This window comes from Cajanus cajan, chromosome 1, assembly GCF_000230855.2.
Source record: "Cajanus cajan strain Asha chromosome 1, NIPB_CcT2T_4, whole genome shotgun sequence".
Taxonomy (NCBI): Eukaryota; Viridiplantae; Streptophyta; class Magnoliopsida; order Fabales; family Fabaceae; genus Cajanus; species Cajanus cajan.
In genome coordinates, this window is record NC_138517.1 from 83,570,535 (window position 1) to 83,589,118 (window position 18,584).

Genomic DNA, 18,584 nt, shown 5'->3' on the forward strand with positions numbered 1-18,584 from the left:
TTCATTTGAGATATAACTATTTTACCGGTCAAATTCTACTTTTGATTCCTATAATATTTAGTCCACGATTTTGTTTCCAATTTTTAAAAATTTCATGATTTCAGTTTTTATTTATTTATAGAATTTGTAATTTTAATCTCACCACTAAATCCACTAAATATTATTAACTATTAAAATTACAATAATGACAATAAAAGTATAATTTACTTAAATACATTTTTATTTATTTTTTTTTATTACCAATTTTATGAGATAAAATACAAATTAAAAGTATAATTTACTTAAATATGAGTTATTGTTATTTCAGCTTCTTAACATCAAACTTTAATTAACATTATAATTTGAGGTTTTAATAGTTTAACAAATGAATATTGAACGATGTAACCAAAATTACATATTTTATAATTTTGAAAAACTAGAATTGTGAAATTGTAAATTAAGAGACAAAAATTGTAGATTAGATATTATAATAAAACTAAAACAATAATTTAGCTTATTTGTTTTTGATTCAATTATAAACAAAATTATCTAACTTATACACTAATTAAAAAATTTAATTAACATCATTTATTTCTGATAATCTCAATTAAAAAATATTTTCTATATTACCATTCATTGAAATCAATATTAAGAATAAAAAGTTATTAAAAATAAAATCTCAATTAAATAAAAAAATATTATAGAAATAAAAATATTAAATATGGTAAAATCATTTGAAATTTAATCGTAGTGAATTCTGTAAGTCTATTATTCATATAAATAATTTGATAAGAAAAGCATATAATAGGAATTAGAGTTGACATGAGTGTAGTTGTTTGGTTGGAAGTTGGAACAAGGGGCTTCTCGGTAGACAAAGGCACTCATAGAATAGAATCTAAAATCCTGTCCCTGCCACTGTGTCTGCGTGTGCGTGTGTCACTGTCATTCTCTTTGGAGAACAAACCCATTCCCTTTGGACTCTTGCTTCCTACAACCATTTTCCTTCGATGCTCTCTCTCTTCTCCCAAACCAAAAAAAGTACAATTCTTCCTTTCCTTTTCACCAGCCCCACTCCACACGTTCTGAATCCCAAGCCACCTTTTTTCCTTTGATCAAACCCCTAAATGTCTCTACCTTTTGGTGGGGCAAGCTAACCCTTCCTCTAGGGTTCTCCTTTTCTTACCGCCTCATACCCATTCTCATTTTTTGTTCTTAACTTGCCCTTTTCTTTTTGTTAGCCTCTCATCACAATTTCCTCCCCAAAATCCCATTTTTCCCCCCTCCTCATCACTAGGGTTTGTTTTTCTCTCCTCATGTTTCTCAAAGTTTCAACCTTGGAGCCACATTGAGCTTTACTTTCTGCATTTTCTCCTTCTGGCCTTGTTTAGCTTTCATTTCCAAACATGGGTTGTGTCCATGGCAAGTGCTGTAGCCGTTACCCTACACCGTCAGTGGGTGGGTCTAGAGACTACGGAGAACTTGGTCCTTACTCTGCCCAAAGGAAGCACATTCTCACCCAGAGTTCATTGCAATTTGTTCCTGTCCCTTCCCATAACTTCACTTTGGAATACTCTGTGCTCACTCAGAGGGGTTACTATCCTGATTCACCCGATAAGGAAAACCAAGACAGTTTCTGCATTAGGACACAGTTTCAAGGTAGTCCAAGTGTCCATTTCTTTGGTGTCTATGATGGGCATGGGGAATTTGGCACCCAGTGTTCCAACTACGTTAAGGATAGGTTGTTGGAAAATTTGTCAAGTGACTTTGCATTGTTGGAGGACCCTGTTAAGGCCTACACTTCAGCATTCTTGACAACAAATAATGAATTGCATCAGAATGAGATTGATGATTCCTTGAGTGGCACCACTGCAATTACGGTGCTGGTTATTGGGGACACCCTTTATGTTGCTAATGTTGGTGATTCGAGAGCAGTGCTGGCTGTTAAAGATGGGAACCGGGTTGTTGCTGAGGACTTGTCCTCTGATCAGACACCATTTAGGAAAGATGAGTATGAGAGAGTGAAGCTTTGTGGGGCGAGGGTGTTGAGTTCTGACCAGGTTGAAGGGCATAAGGATCCGGATATTCAGAATTGGGGTGATGAAGAGAGTCACGGTGATGATCCTCCTAGGTTGTGGGTTCAGAATGGGATGGTTCCTGGGGCTGCTTTTACAAGGAGTGTAGGGGATGAGTTGGCTGAGACTATTGGTGTCATTGCCGTTCCTGAGGTGTCAACGGTTCAGCTTACACCTAACCATCTTTTCTTTGTTGTTGCAAGTGACGGTGTATTTGAGTTCCTATCAAGCCAAACTGTTGTTGATATGGTATGACATGCAACCTCTTGATGTCTAAAGTTTATTTAAGTATTCCGATAATGTTTTCGTTGGTTGAATTTTTTACTTACTGTCTTTCTTGTAATACCGGTCATCTGCTCCTTTTAAATTTTTAATGAAATTCATAAATTGTATGTTTTCTGTTGATGGCTAGCATCTTGCAAGTTGCAATTAAAAGCTTGGTTGAAAATATGGATGGGTTATGTTTTGTTTCGTGTAGTTATGTTTTTGGTTGTACAGTTCCACGAAAGGTTTTCTGTTCTGGTATGTGTTTTTTACCTTTTCTGCTTTCCTATCTGTGACATTTGTTGCGTGGAATAATGTAAATGTTCCTAACTGGTTGCCATATTCTGCCCTACAATTCAAATTGAAGTTTGCGAATATTATCCAACTACTGGTTCAATATATTATATATGTAATTATCTTATTTCTCAATATTACTCTTTATGTCTTGCTTCAGTTATTGGATTTTATGACAACAATTTTAATGGTATTTAGTACCTTATTATTCTTATGAGAGAAGGATACATCAGTTAATGTAATCTTAAAACCTAAGTGCCATATTCTTTTTGAAGATGAATTTCTATTCTGATGTTTCTTTTTTAAGGCATTTTTCTTTTCACGTATTGACTGACAGAATTGTGTAAGCTTGATCTGTAAATGGTTCACGAGACTAAGTACTTATTGTTAATCATTCTTTTAGGTCCTAAATGTTTACACAATCTGTGTAGGTTGCTCAGTGAGAGAAACTTATATTTTCCACAGTTTACTGCTGATCATCTCGGATTTGTTGCATAAGTGTAGACCAATGTATATTCACAAATTATTGTGAAACTGTTTGTGTAAAAAATAAAAATTGACCTTTCAGTAGTTAACTTTTCTAATTTTTAGCTCTACGGTTGCTACTAAATCTGATGAGTAGAACTAGGATTCAATGTCTTGATAAATTCAATGATTTCTTTTATGGTGTAGGCAGCAAGTTATTCAGATCCTCGCGATGCATGTGCTGCCATTGCTGGAGAGTCTTATAAACTATGGTTAGAACATGAGGGTCGAACAGATGATATAACAATTATCATTGTCCAGATCAAAGGCCTGTCTAATGTATGATTACTTGAGTATTCCTTTGGCCTCATTTACTTCTAATGTTTGCTTCATTTAGGCTTGGGTAAAGATTTTAAGCTTATTATATCCACAATTCTCCCCCTTCCCTCCCCAATGACCTATGCTGATCTTGAGTAGTTAATAGTTATTTCAGGCTATTCCTATTCAGATGGTAATTTATCGAAAATTTTCTTTTATGTATGTAATATATCTGAATGCGGGTTAGGGGTTTATAAATGATTGACGATCAAGTTTAGTCAGCTGACTACCATATGGTGATCTATAGTTTATCAGTCTCAAGAAACTACTACAATTAACAAAATACACCGTGTATTTTTACCCTTTTTTGTTTTAATTACATTTTCCCTTACTGAGTATTGTATTGTGATTTGATCATTGAATCTATCCCATCATATAAAATTGCTTATCTTATCTTTAAATTTTTTTGTAGTCGGGTACATCTGGACTTGGATCAGGTGAGATAAATGTCAGTGCTGTAACGCGGACCAAGAGCAAGAGGGTGAAGGGAGCATCTGAGATATCTGCTACTACTGGGTTAGATGTTTATCGTTCTGTCAGGAATGGTTTCTCTGATTTGCAGTCATGTCCACAGCATGTGGTCTCAACTAAAAGCCCAGCCATAGTTGTCCCCTCTCCAGCATGTCAAACACCGATTGCATTGGTACAGTCACTCAAACATTGTTCCATATTAATAATCATTTGATCAGGATTTGTGTGATAGTTTTATTTTACTTTATTTCAATTCCCTCATTTCAATTTACAGTGATTGGAGAGAGGCTTTGTGGAAGCTTCACCATGTTTCCTCATACTTTCTCCTAGGTATGTACATTTTATGCCAATTCTTCTTTAGTCTTCTGCATTACTTCCGTAAATTTTGCTTGTTTGCACTATATTATTAAATCAAAATGTTGATAAAATTTTGCTATGCTGCTGAAGGTAGCTGGTTTGAGATGCATTATCTTGGCAGCTGAAGGACCTTTTTCAGAAAACGTAGAAAGCACAAATGATTAATGGTTTTTTTTCTTTTGTTCTCAACCTTTAGCTAATTCAAGTTTCTTGTTATTTAACCACACAAAAGCACTTCAGGAGGACACTAAAACTTGTGTTCCCAAATAGCACTGCACCTCCACTCTCCAAAATTTAAACTTTGGAATGGGGTCTATAAATAACTTAAGATAAAGGAGAGCCGTTGGTGACTAATTTAATACTTGCACTGAATTGTAGTCAATGGTCAACTTGGAAGGCAAGCCATGTGCTATTATTTAGAATGTAAATCCCTTATCCTGTGTATCTTCTAGAAACATAACTGATTTTTTTTATTGCTTTCAAGATTAGTTTCATGTTTTTACTACAAAATGGTAACTCAATGAATGGTTATGGGTATAAGCAATTGGTTCATTTTAACAACGTAATAATGATGTGAATTGCGGTTTCACGTGTTACAATTCCGTTAAATGAATGTAGGAAATTTCTTACCAACATACACTTTTTAACATTTTCTTTTCTGATAATTTGTTTTTATTAGGTGAAACTTGTGTATCCGTAAAATTAAATTTCATATCTAAACAAGTAGTTTTCAATTATTTAGGAAGGGTGTGTTAAAAGTAAAGTAGTTAAAACGGACCACCCGGCCTGGTCTCACCTACCCCAAGTTGACCATTTGGTGGGCTAACTCAACTCGGCTCATTTATTAGTGAACTTAAAAAAATTGAACTTGGCTCGACCTACTACGGTTTGGTAGGTTAAATGGGTTGGTTCACCTAATTTATAAAAAAATATTTTTTTTCATCTTTTGTTTTCTTTATATATAACTAAAGTTCAAAAAGTTCAAACCTATTTTAAAAATTTGAAATTCTTAATTAAGACATTCATAAATGAATCATTCATTTCAAACATTAACAAGGTGTGTGGCACAAGCAGTGGAGCTAGGACAACAGTGGTAGGTGGCCCCTAAATGATGTGTGCAGTGTGAGGTGGCCTGGGGTGGTGACGCGTGGTGGCTCGTGACGTGCACAATGGTGTGTGGTGTGAGGTGGTTCACAACATGAGCTGTGGTGCGGTGATGCAGGGTGGTGCATGTCCCATCGTGCCTTGAGCTTAAGCATGAGGCACGACCACATGGTGGCGTGGTGCGGTGAGTGAGCATGAGAGGGTTGTTGGTGGTGGTGGGTGAGGTCGTGAGCGAAGGTGGCTCTAGTTGGTGGGTAAGGGGCTGGTTGGGTGGGTGAGGGGTTGGTTGTGTTGCGGTGAGGCATGAGGGGCTATGAAATTCAGTAATTAAAGGTTGAAACCCAATCTCATCTATAATCTATCTAAACATAATCATTGGACTGAAATCTGAAAGTGAAAATTTGCAAAGAATGAAAAACAGGCCCTATCTCATGTTAGATTGCACTATATGACCCAATAATTGTTGCATTTTTTTTAATCACAGGTTGGTGAGCCAGTCTGGCTTACCACAGGTTTAACCCAGGTGAGCTGAGTTATTAGTGAGTCGAGTTCAAAATTGATCTATATTGAAATTTTCAGTTTTTTTTCAATCCAACCCAGCTCGAACCGGTGGTGGGTTAGATTGGTTCACCGGCCAGAGTCCACTTTGACGGCTCTAATTAAAAGAGTGTTGTTACACGGGACACCTTTGTGCTTGGAGCATCGGACACAAGTAACGGTTGCATACTGGCTGGGGCTTCCTCCAATAATTGGAGCTTGGGAAGAATCCTTCCTTGCTAAAATGTCTGCATGATAGTTTCCCTCGGAGAACACAACCAATCCCGTTAAAATTTGTAGCTTTTGCCTATTAGGGTCATTAGTGAATGTATTGGTGCTTCGAGTATTATACATGTTTTAATAGACTATTTTTTGTCTTATTATTTACTTATCTAGTGTCTAGTGAGTCAATCCATGACTTACCTTTTTAGTTTTTATAACTCATTTATTTGATTTTTTAAATTTATAACATGTAAGCTCAATCCACGACCTACCTAAAGTTAAGTTGGATTTTCATCCCTCTTCAAAATAGATTCAACCTAATTTAGTAAAAAAAAAATATTGACAAATTAGATTGAATTGGTCCATTTTACTACTACTAATATGAATCTAGGAAGTTACAGTTGGCGGTCTGTATGTAATTTTATTGCCAGTCTATAAAATTAAATATTTAAGTGGACACTACACGAGCCATTAATGTGAAGACAGAAATATGGTATGCAGGAAATGACACGTTTGGTTTCGTACCATGTGCCTCAACTGATACTAATTCAATAAATAGAGTAATGGCATACCCTTGTTTAATATTTACCTCTTTTTGGGCAATTCTTATGTTTCAAATATAGTGAATTAAATTATATTTGTATGATAATTTAAAAATTGATTAAATGCAATGCAACATGAGATTCATGGCTCCATGCGTTTGTGTTAATGTAGCTCTGAATCTCACCGCTGCGCTGCGTATGGTGTGGATCATACCGCAACATCCAAGAGCGATTCTCCTTACACTGTCCCATGTTATTTGGTCTATTTATGCATCGAAAGATGTGAAACATTAAGATATACACGTTTTTTTAATGTGATTTTTCGCAGTGACAGTGCATTTAAATACAAGAGTTAAAACAACTCTTTTCATCGTAATGCTAAATATAATAACCATCTTATATTTTCATGTATTTTAGTTTTAAGCTTTGGTATTATAAACTAATTTCATGTTCTATTCATAAATACATAAGGGGAAAAGTTATCTAATTTATATTTGTAAAATGTTTAATAATGATGTCTAAATGATTTCATAAGATTTTTTTTTAAATAAAAAAAGCGAACATCTATTTTGATTAATATAAAGTGGGTTTGATAAATTTAGTATGTTGGACTTGGTTCATTTTAGAGAAAGTTACTTTTTACACTCGAGGGAGCTAAAAAAAAAAATTCTAAACACGTACCCCTTCCACAGTCGTAAAATAGTACCAAAATCATCCATTCAAACAAAATTATAAGATTGCTGAATTAAATGTCTTTCTTTTTCAATTGATAGATTAATTTGATAATATTTTTTTGTGAATAAGGAACCAATTTAATGTTATTTTTATTATCAAATAATTAAATTGATATAAATTGTTTTAGAACATTGAATTAATGTCATTTTTTTATATTTGAGGAATCAAATTTATGTATAACCAATTTGAGTGTCACTTGCAGTAATTCTAATCTATTCTATTTATCGAATCCTAACATAGTGTATAGATTTTAGTTTCTACATTGTACGGAATAAATATTTATATCCGGTTAAAATATATATAATTAACAAATATTTTTAAATCATAATATACCATTTATAATTCTGAAAAAGCATGTTTCCCCAAGTCCAATGGTTTTGCACGAGATGCTTCTTTTTCCATAGTCCATGTCACGTTTATGAACTCGGAGATGGAAACGAAATGGTACAACAAAAGAGAAAATATATATAATTTACTTATGGCACAAAATTTCCTAACTCAACACTTGATTATTTCTTTTCCTAGTTGAGGATACATACAAAATATAGAAACACAGATGTCTCGTGGCCATTAGAAATATATAGACAGCTTCTTATCTAAGCCATCCTGCAACAATTTACATTGCTCCAACAACTTGCTTAACTTGTCAGCTTCTTTGGTTGGTTTCCCATTCATTAATGCTCCACTGTTACCATTGTTTACACCATATGTTCTACCTGTATCCATGCTTGGAGATTTATCAAGTGGATGATTGCTTTCAGCATCCATCGGGTCAGAAGTATCATGGAATACATCATTTGAATCCCTCTGTGGAAGACATTGACGTGCTTCAGGCCTCAGCTGATAATTGACAGGAAGAGGAGAGCTGAAGCAGTCACTGATCATTTCATCTAAAGACATATCCGGATAATAAGATGAAGATGGCCATGTTTCAGTGCTCACTTTTGAAAGAGCAACAAGATGAGATTCTGAGATGTGAACCATGGAGATTTCCCTGCTAGATAAACCCATTAGACGCCAGTTGAAAATTCGACAAAAAATCATACCCCAATGTGGAACTACATGGTAGTTTGTGCCACGTAGCTCAAGTCTGACACAAGTTTGCACTGTGACACGTGCCTCTTGTGTTGCCAAAGGAATGCCCATCATCTTACTAGTGTGAGTAAAGTACTGCATCAAGCAATTCTCAAGCTGTATTTTATGGTTCTCAATATCTTGTCCAACTGTAGAACCTCTGGCCAACCAGGATAAATCATCAGGAAAAGTAGGGAGCTTAGTATTTCGCAAAGCAAACATAATTGGTTCAATTTTCACATTTGAGCTCCATCCCGAAGTTGGCAGGCACATTTTTGCTACTCTATCTTCATAACAAAACTTCTCAAGTAAACCAATCTCTGGACATGGCCAACCAGTAGGATTTGAATTGGCGGTCCCGATAATTTCCTTCATCGAGCGATCTAAGGCTTCATTGAACAAAGAGATATAGTCATTAGGACCCAAGTTGGAGTTAATGATGATGTCCTGCACCCCTGAGAAGGAATTAAGATGGCCGTGAAAAAGTTCTCGTATTTTCACACAGCCAAGCTTGGGTTGCAGGGGTGATTTACCTGCCAGCCATTGCAGCCCTTCCCTTAATCGTGTATCACTGAAAAATCCACCTGGGGTTTCACTGAGGAAAACAAGAAGAAAGCTACTAATCCGTAATTTGTCAACATTTTGAAGGCCCAGCTCATTAATTATAGCATCAGAGAACCTTTCATCATATGAGCCACATAAGATCAGCAGAGGCAAGCAGGCCCCAGAGGGAATTGACATCAGAAGATCATGAAGATGAGCTCTCTGAAGTTCCAATGAGATATTCTCAGACACAAGAAACAAAACTGCACCTGCCCCAGATACTGCCTCCTCTGGACTACCAAATGCTGTATCCCTAACTACAGAGAAGCAGCAGGTAGGATTGACGCCAGATTGACTAGAAAGCCATTTCCTCCACATCACCAAGCCAGGAGATGAAATAACCACATCTTCATCACTAGAAGGCATGAACTTTGAGGTCAACCACAATCTTGCTGCCCCAGTTTCATATTCACTGTTCATCTGAGAACATAGAACAATTTTCCAGCACAAGCAACTAGCATTTGGATTTCTTCTGCCTAGTGTACCAGCAACTACATCAGAAACATTAAGTCTTGACCATGATTTTTTCTGTTTTTCATATCTCTCCCTCATAACCATATCAATGTCAAACTTGTCGATTTTACTAGGTTGCTGCATCAAAAAAGGAACCATCAAAGTCAATAATAAATAAACCAAGTCAAAGATTAGGTAGGTATTCACAAAAAATTCCTAATAGACAGTCAACAAATGAAAATTGCCAGATGATATTTGTGTTCATGCACACAGTGGCAACACTTAATTATGCAGAATAGGTTTTCGTTAATTCGGCAACAATCTTCAGGATAAATGGAAATTCAAAAGTGGTCAGCAGGAAGTCATTAGCTAAAATGTTCCAGATGAGTATAAAATGATCATCCAACAAAGGGTTTCACTAATTTTATTCTGTAGCAAGAACCACATTTATTTTTAAAAGAAGCACGATTAGAAGTAATCATCTCTACTATACTCTCATCCTCAAGACAGCCATCTTGCAAGAGCAATTTACTAAAATTCATAAAAAACCTGTCAAACTTACATTTTTATAATGTCGAATAGGGGGGCCCAATGACATCGAGTCTAGAGCAGCATGAGATGCTAATTGCCTCTGTTCCCGTAACATCCTTAACTTTGCCACTCGCCTTCTCCATAACCTGACAGAAAGACAAGGACAAGGACTTAAAAATAGTAATGAAACAAGGACAATGACTTAAAAATAGTAAAATGCCACATTATATATGAAAAAATCTAAAACTGTGTAATGAAACAAGGCATAAAAACCTTAAGAACAATTTCAGCTTGGCCTCAGCAATTTCCTCATCTCGACAATTTTCTGTAACTTCATTAATTTTATCTTCATGTTTTTGGTGAGTAATCAGAGACTCGTCCTTGGATACATCCTGAACCACAGGAGGTGGCACAGAAAAACTATAACCTAAGGAATTTTCTGGTGGAGCTGGTTTTAGTACAATCTCCAATGGCCTTCGATCAACATTAAACTGAAAGTTTCTCTTTGGAGAGCCTCTGGGACTAGGAATCATATCAGAATTGGTACTCTTTAAAATATCAATTCTAGTAGGTTGTGGTTCAGGTATAATATTACGAAAAGGAAAGCTCAACGGAGATGGACGATTACTGGACATATCATGATCTTTTTGACTGTCCTGAACATCCTTTAGTGCCTTTCTTGATTTACTATGCCTTGGGGAGAAAATAGGTTTAGGGTCTGGAATTTCCTCATCAAGTTTCTGGACAGACTTATCATTTTTAACAGCTGAAACTACTTGTGGCTCATGCTTGTATGCCTTCCTCATCTGAATCTCCTTCATAGTCTCAACATGTGGTGATTCGGCATGAATTGAAGGTGAAAAATCTTCAATTATCCTTCCAGACCTTTTCTTGAGCACAAGTTTTGAACACTTAGTGGGATAGTCAACATCAACATTGAGAAATGGGCCTTCCTTCACCATATATGGTTCTTCAAATGTTTTTAGCGAGAAGCCATGATACTCCAAGAGACCCTCTATGCCTTCATCCTAATGAAATAACAAAGGTGAATGTAAGAGAAAGTTGGAAAATACAGCAACACAATCCCCTGCCCCAGGCACTCAACCCACACACAGAAAAAGGAAAAAATGAGACAGCAAACATTCACATCTATCCAAGAAATATACCTCCAGAGCAAGCCAGTTAGCAACATGAGCAGCAGGTAGACCTTGGTTATTCAGCAGACCAGAATGTAGAGAAGCCAGTGCCTGGGTACGCAACTGGTAAAAGTAACACATGACATAAAAGGTTAGTATAAAAGGAAGACATTGAACGTTGTGTAGTGTATGCCCACATATTCCCTTTATTTATAATCATGTATTAGGGTACAATAGGATCAAGAGAAGTGTTAGCAATACTCTCTAACACACCTCTTAACACACTCACTTTTATTGGTTTTAATTTATTAGAAACTACAAAATCAAGAGAGAAAGTCATTAAATAAAGTGTGAAATCCACCAAATTTTGGATTTTTCAATAAATTTCAACTAATTAAGAGTGTGTTTATAAGAGTGTGTCAGAAAATGTGTTGCTAGCATTTCTCATCGGATCAATTATAAATTCAAAAGAATCAATCTAAATCCTTAATTTGTAGAAGCAGATATTGACATGTAATAAGTGTGCTTTTCTAATGCTCCCTCTCAAGCAAGAACATATATGTCATATGATCCAAGCTTGTTCCAGCTATACTCAACCCGAGAACTTGAGTAACTTAGTGAAATGTCAGCCAGTTGGTCACTAGAGCCAACAAAATCAGTAGTGATTTCTCCTAACAGCACCTTCTCTCTTACAAAGTGGCAATTTATAAATGTTTTTAGTTCATTCATGAAAAACTGGATTTGATGCAATGTGAGAAGCGAATACGTTCAGTATCTTAAATGTATACAAACTTTAGCTGTTGGTGGAGTTGCCTAAGCCATGTAATATATCATGCAGCCGCTTAGGAAGTTTCAATATCTACATGCCCTAATTTGTAGTAACGGTTATTTCCATATTGACATGTAACAAATACTTCATTTTTTTACATGCAACGGATATTTCTATTTTTTACATGCAACGAATGAATCTAAATCCATAATTTGTAGTAACAGACATTTCCACTTTTACATGTAACAAGTTTGATTTTCCAACAGATAGGATTTTTTTATCAAATGTAACTTAGTCACACCATAACCAAAATCATTACTAAAGTGAATCCCACTAGGCATGGCAAATGTCCCTGGACACAAACCCGCCTTGATTTTGATGAGTTTTCCCCACTTTGACCGGGGTTGGGGACAAGTTTACCCCCAATTATCAAAGACGAGGAGGGTGGGGATGTTGATATATGCCTCGCCCCCAAACCCACTCAACTACAAAATTATCCTTATATGTAATTGTCTCTCATCACTAGGTTCTCATGTCCCTCTTTTGATTCTGATTACATTCTGACTCTCAGATCTCATTCATTATGGTGTATCACTCATCTGTTAATGTTAGGTGGTTTGTGAATGAGGAGCAAGTGCAACAACAATGGTGGCACTTTGTGGAGGAAAGTGTTGATGCACTTGTGATGGTGGGGATGGGGGCAGGGCAGGGGCAGATACTCTTCTTTTTACACCCAGAGGGGATCAGGGGTGGGGGCAAGGGTGATGTTGCCAACCCTAAATTCCAAACAGTTCTTCCTAATAATGTGTTGCAGACTCAAAGAGCTCCCATCACAAAAATAAAATAAAATTAATTTTTCCGAGTAATCATTTAGAAATTTATGCACCAGAAGACAGCTGCTCTGTACAAAAATGAACAAGAAAAACCTTGCCATTAAGCATGAAAAATTGACACTATTGTCATATATCACATAATTAATCTGCATATCTAACATGTTCTTGAAGGAGAAGAAACTACTTCAGTTTGTCTCCAATCAACTTAAGCAATTTCCTAAATTGCCTGCAATGATTGAGTAAATGTATTGCAGCCCTAAGCATCACAAGGGCAAGTCCAATCATATTGCCTTTGTTGAGCACAAAATAGAAGACTGGAATATCCTATACCTTCGCAAAGTGAGCATGCATTAGACATGCTTGAAGATAAGTTGCTTTTCTTGCAAGCCGGAAGAAGGCAATAAAATTACCAGTTCGGCACGCTCTGCAAAACCAAACAAGAAGGAATGGTCAAATTGCAAACATAATAACCACCCCCACCTCAAAACCAAACTAACTGCTACAGGAATTACAACCTGGCTACACTGCGAGCAAATAGAACTTCTGGAGTCTGCCTTATCTCTGGAGTCATCTTAGCAATTTCAAGGGAGAGCTCTGCAGGTTCAACCTAGCATGACTTTCTTAGTTCCTTGTTTTTTTCATAGCAAATCAAACCATACAAATTGAATCTTCACAAAGGTTACTTACTTTATAACCTGGATGCTTATCCAATTTAAGAAGAGCATAATAGCCTCGAAACTCTTTTTCAGTGGGAATATTAATTCCTTTCTTTCTGTGATCATCATACATCTGGAACAGTTCAACCGAAGTTTTGTTCATCTGTTCAATATTGAGATGAGCATCAAAGCCCTCAGAAAATCCTTCTCCTTTAGTGTATTCACATAATTCATGCATTGCAATGATGTGTAATTTTATCTGAAACCACAGAAATCAGCTGCTTCATTAGTTTTCATAATCATCATGTTCTAGATATCAAAAAATTAGTCTACTAAAACATAAATATGAAATTGATAACCTAATTCATATATTTGATATAAATTGTACGAATCCACATACTTTTAGAGAACTATGAGGGGAAAAAAGCTTGATATTATCTCTTAAATAAGAACAACAATTTGGATTTTATACGTCTTATTACAAGAAAAGCATGAATATAAGCTTTGGCATATGCTTTTGATTGTACTATTACTATACTAATAAGGATTATCCAAACAAACTGGAAAATCAAGGCATCTCACAAGCTATACATGTTCCAGTGAGTCAGTGACTAATAACAACTTGTGGCAGTAATGTCACAACACCAGACATGACTAAACCAAAAGGAAATTTTCTGAAAGAAAAAATCAACAGGTGCCCAAGTTCAAAAATATACAAGTATTGGTGCAACAAATCAAGACTAATTCAGACAGCATAACTTTAGACTAACAAGAGACACTTGATCATCAGTCCAACTCATTCAAGGTCCTTCAGTGAAAAGTTCACACTGCTAAAATTTAATAGTGCACAATGGATGAGTTACATGTTTCCATATTTTAGGCTGATAATGGGAGATTTTATGTTTCCATTGGGAAGTAGAAAAACTGTAACTGTAAATGTTTCCCCAAGTATTTTAAACCCAAGCTTTTTACCATGCATGTTTGTTTATATAAGAGGTGACTAGAACCAATGTTTATGAGCATGTATGGAAAAAACAAACAGTGATGATATGGCCACAAGGAAGTACCATCTGTTCCAGCATAGTAATAGCTGCTTGATTGAAAATGTGCTGCATTCTCAGGTCCATCCGGATTGCTCTCATCCTATCCCACAAAAAGTTGTACACACCAAGAAACCTCTCATCATAAGGCTGATCTAGCAAAGTGAGAAGATAATCAATTGTCTTCTGCAGGATGGGCATAGGCCGGATCAAACTGGCTTCCCTCTCTGCTGTCCTAGTATACTGTCATGAATCATGATTTATGTTATTAATAATAATACTTGAAAAGGTAGTAAGCTGTTTTGTTGGAAAAACAATTGTATTTACTAATATGACAGGCACCTTCTTAACTGCAAGAAGACTGCTAGTTACATTTCTATCCCCATCAACGCGTTCATATTGGTCAAGATCTCCTTTTCTTTCACGCTCTCCCCTTTCTGACTCTGAGACAAATTAAAATTTGGGGATAAGTTTTCAGCCTGTGCAACATTTTTTAACATCCAAAAGAAACTCCAATATTTAGTCAGCAATGGGGTTCTCTCAAACTACAGTTTCCCACATTAAAAACAAATAAGGAATCCCAAATGTTTCTTGAGAAAAGATTATTTCATGTTTAGAATTTGAGATCAGACAAAATATAACAATCACACAGATTCACTCTCAGATTTAAAATCTGAGAAATATACCTGGACACATATCTGGACATAAGCCAATGATTACACTAGACGTTTCTAAGCCTTCATTATCAGAAACAGCATGGCCACTGGTAAAGTTGCTTGCTGAATCTATTAAATGCCCCCTCACGTATTTCTGCTCCAACTTGGACTGTTCATGTCTATTTGCAAAAGCCTTCTGATCGGTAATATCAGCATTACTTGGTTCTGATTTGCTTAGTTCTACCTTAAACCGAGCTAAACGCTTTGCCTTGGCTAACATTTCACTGAACAACACAATAAGAATAAAGATCCTTTAAGAATAAATAGTTTAAGATAAAATACATTTATAATGGACAAAAAAATGGTGCTATTGCACCTAATATCTTACCGTTCAGAGTTGTCTTCTGAGAAAATTGAGCTTCCTTCAAGGGTTTCATTGGCTGCAAATGATGGAGGTGATCTTGTTCTTTTAGGAGCAATAGAGCCAATGGGCTTGCTTATAGTGGCTTCAGAAACAATAGACGGAAGAGTTTTCTGGTGAATTTGTGAATGAGGGACAGTCCTTGGAACATTTGATGTACTTCCCAATCTAGGAGGAGACATAGAAGGCCTGGAAGAAGAACCATTAAACAGGCTCAAAAAATTAGAGATGGGACTTCACATTTTTCAGGGAAGTCATGGACATAAAGATGATGCTATGCATGAACTATTAGCATAATGAATCTAAATTAATATCTAAAATATTGTCATATTGTTTTTCTCAACATAAGGAAACACCAAAAAGGGCTAAGCTATCTGTTCCATTTACTCATTTCAGTTATCCATGTGGATATACTATAACCTTGAATTCAGCGAACTGAGACTTAGGAGGATTTTTTCATGGAAAAAGTTGTTTCATTATAAAGTTCGAAACAACAGAAACTGATATAATATAATCATTCGAAAGTCATCTCATATTTTAAAGATATAACATAACTTTAGTCTATAAGACTGGACTGACATATTTCTGGTTTATACATATGATATTCAACTCCAAACAAGAAAAAACTGATGCAAGGGTTAAGGCCATGATACATGATAAATTTAAAGAAATATGATAGTATTACATTTTATAGTTATCTTACTTATTTCTTAGGACAGTTTGATCAGAATTCCTCAAAGCATCAACATCCGCATATGATATGGTAGATCTGGTTCTCTCTGGGTTTGGAAATCTTGAAACTCTGGCTGTAACACCAGTTACGGAATCACGTGAAGCAATAAATGTTGCAACTGAAATGGGCCTTTCAGGAGTATGGGCATCCAAATCGTTATAATGTTTCTGCCCATCACTCCAACTGGAAGAGTCAATTGATCTGAAAGAAAATATGAAATATGAAAATGCATCACACAATGGACGTGTAAAGGTAAACTATAACCACAAAAAATATCTTGTCCAAACAAAGGAAAAACATAAGTTCTTTTCAAAAAAAAAATTGGTTGTAAAAAAGTGAACCTTGTTTTGCCATAACAGGTGGGATGGGAACTTTGTGTATGTGAAAGAGAAAAAAACAAAAGAAACAATCAAATGGGTATCACCAAAAGTGTACACGGAAACTGTTTTGGCTTTTATCCAAATTCTAATATGTAACTATTGCTCCTATTATACCCAACAATATTTTCAGAGCTAAACACAGCAACCGAAGTTGATAAAAGGACATTAATGTGAACCTGCACAAAACCACACCACATATCAACAGCCAAGCTTTATCCCACATTTCCACTACGTAAAGTCGGCTACATGGATTAAACAACGTCATTGAGAGTAAAGATTATTTTTATGGTTTCTTCAATTCTTAGATTTTATTCAATCTGTCTCTACCCCTTCTAAGTGGAGTATCTTGCAATCAACACACTCTTCACATTGGGCACTGTGTTGAAGTTGAACTTCCCCGCACATAACCAAACCACCAAAGAGGAGTTTCCATCATCTTCTCCTTAATAGACAGCAACTTACTCCCAAATAGTTATGTCCTTTTTGTTCCTAATCTTTTATCTTTTCTTGTATGTCCACTGTTCCACTTCAATATGTTACACTGATATTTTGCTCAGGTGCCCAACATTCACTATCTTAAGAGAATCATGAGCATTATATTAGTACAATAGAAAATCCCTTCATTTACAAAGGCCTTTAATTTAACCATCACAGATTACATCCAAAGCATTTCTCCATTTTATCTATCCAGCTTAAACCCCAAATTTTAGTGTTTTGTTACATCTCCGTCAGTTGTACACTAATCCAGGATGCCTAAATCACGTAAATTGTGGTATAAACTGATGTGATCCCCAATTTTCACCTCCAAAACACTGCTAACATATGCCCACCCTCTTACTCCTATTTAAATAAAATAATCACTAATGCAAGAAGCAGCCAAAAAGATTTGAATCCTTCTTAGAATTTGGGTGTCAGCCTAACTTAAACTAAAAGCTAACCCATGAGGTGAGGGTTGCTCAAACATACACTATTTTGATCATATCACTAGTAAAGACTATTTATATCAAAATATGATCCTTCACGGAAAATTGGCATATTCTTAAAATCTAGAGGAAACTCACGTAACAACGTAAGGGAAAGGGTTAAATTAAACGCTTTCTGATTCAAATTCCTCGTTCCATTTCAACGTGGGAAAAAACCCAGTAAAAAAAATAGATTTTAGGGGTTTATCTGAGGATATTGATGAATGAAGATAAAGGGTGTTGAAGAATGGACGTACCTAGGCGTGGGTTGCGGCGAAGGAGCAGGAACAGGAGAAGGGTTGGTGAGACCAAAAGAGGGTTGGGATTTGAGAGGTGCGGTGGGTCCAGAAGCCTTTCCGAATCCCCCATACGACGCCATTTTCTTCTCCTTATTCCTCTTCTATGGCATTAGGGAATGGAAGCGAATGAAACAAGTCCAATGTTTCGGTTCTTGCTCTTATAACGACAACCAAACCAAACAAACGAGGTTAAGGTATCGTTTTTCTCAGAGGCCAAGCAAGAGTGAAGTGATTAATCGATCAAAATTGGCAGAAGGAGAAGCCAAGCCATTTTAAATACATTGAAATTTTCAATTTCGATTTAGGTTCGCACTTTCGCACAATGAATTGGGAGCCAAAATTTTCATTTCATCTAATTTGGTAATTTTGGCTTAACGGCTTGTTTAATTTACTTGTCATCACTCTATTTTGATTTGATCTTTTAAAAAAAAAATAATATATATATATATATATATATATATATATATATATATATATATATATGTGTGTGTGTGTCTTGCTAACATACTCTCGTCTATCTCATACGTTTTCTTAAATGCCAAAATTTCTAATTTTTTCCCTCGAGTTTATTATTTTCTATATTATTTGAATTTTGAAAATATGTCATTTTACCCATTT

The 18,584-nt window shown here is 35.7% G+C and overlaps 2 protein-coding genes across 6 annotated transcripts; one reads left to right on the forward strand and one right to left on the reverse strand.

Annotated features, from left to right (window-relative positions):
• Window positions 1–848: 848 nt before the first annotated feature.
• Window positions 849–6,442, forward strand: LOC109805479 (putative protein phosphatase 2C 35). Of its 5 annotated transcripts, none has more exons than XM_083065254.1 (5): window positions 854–2,300; window positions 3,282–3,413; window positions 3,865–4,095; window positions 4,198–4,253; window positions 5,869–6,442. In XM_083065254.1, exons 1-4 carry the CDS (start codon window positions 1,383–1,385, stop codon window positions 4,198–4,200), a joined length of 1,284 nt encoding a protein of 427 aa, XP_082921380.1. In that variant the 5' UTR covers window positions 854–1,382; the 3' UTR covers window positions 4,201–4,253; window positions 5,869–6,442. The 5 variants fall into 5 exon arrangements, with proteins under 5 accessions (XP_020223162.1, XP_082921380.1, XP_082921382.1 ...); XM_083065256.1 differs by having other exon boundaries at window positions 5,985–6,442; XM_029274525.2 differs by lacking the exon at window positions 5,869–6,442 and adding an exon at window positions 4,375–4,790.
• Window positions 6,443–7,862: 1,420 nt separating this feature from the next.
• Window positions 7,863–18,329, reverse strand: SAC3B (SAC3/GANP/Nin1/mts3/eIF-3 p25 family). Its single transcript, XM_020379684.3, has 13 exons — window positions 17,925–18,329; window positions 16,296–16,526; window positions 15,560–15,781; window positions 15,202–15,455; window positions 14,858–14,958; window positions 14,543–14,758; window positions 13,507–13,734; window positions 13,335–13,426; window positions 13,150–13,243; window positions 11,248–11,340; window positions 10,355–11,109; window positions 10,113–10,227; window positions 7,863–9,688 (listed from the first exon to the last, which is right to left on the reverse strand). The coding sequence occupies exons 1-13, from the start codon at window positions 18,044–18,046 to the stop codon at window positions 7,991–7,993; spliced, it is 4,221 nt and encodes a 1,406-aa protein (XP_020235273.1). The 5' UTR covers window positions 18,047–18,329; the 3' UTR covers window positions 7,863–7,990.
• Window positions 18,330–18,584: the final 255 nt, after the last annotated feature.

Excerpts from the sequence above, each read along its gene's own strand:
- LOC109805479 (XM_083065254.1), top strand. The coding sequence starts at position 1,383 with ATGGGTTGTGTCCATGGCAAGTGCTGTAGCCGTTACCCTACACCGTCA. Across the intron at positions 2,301-3,281 it reads GCCAAACTGTTGTTGATATG|GCAGCAAGTTATTCAGATCC; the intron begins GTATGACATGCA and ends TTTATGGTGTAG. Across the intron at positions 3,414-3,864 it reads AGATCAAAGGCCTGTCTAAT|TCGGGTACATCTGGACTTGG; the intron begins GTATGATTACTT and ends ATTTTTTTGTAG.
- SAC3B (XM_020379684.3), bottom strand. The coding sequence starts at position 18,046 with ATGGCGTCGTATGGGGGATTCGGAAAGGCTTCTGGACCCACCGCACCT. Across the intron at positions 14,759-14,857 it reads GTCTTCTTGCAGTTAAGAAG|TATACTAGGACAGCAGAGAG; the intron begins GTGCCTGTCATA and ends GATTCATGACAG. Across the intron at positions 13,427-13,506 it reads ATAAGCATCCAGGTTATAAA|GTTGAACCTGCAGAGCTCTC; the intron begins GTAAGTAACCTT and ends AAGTCATGCTAG.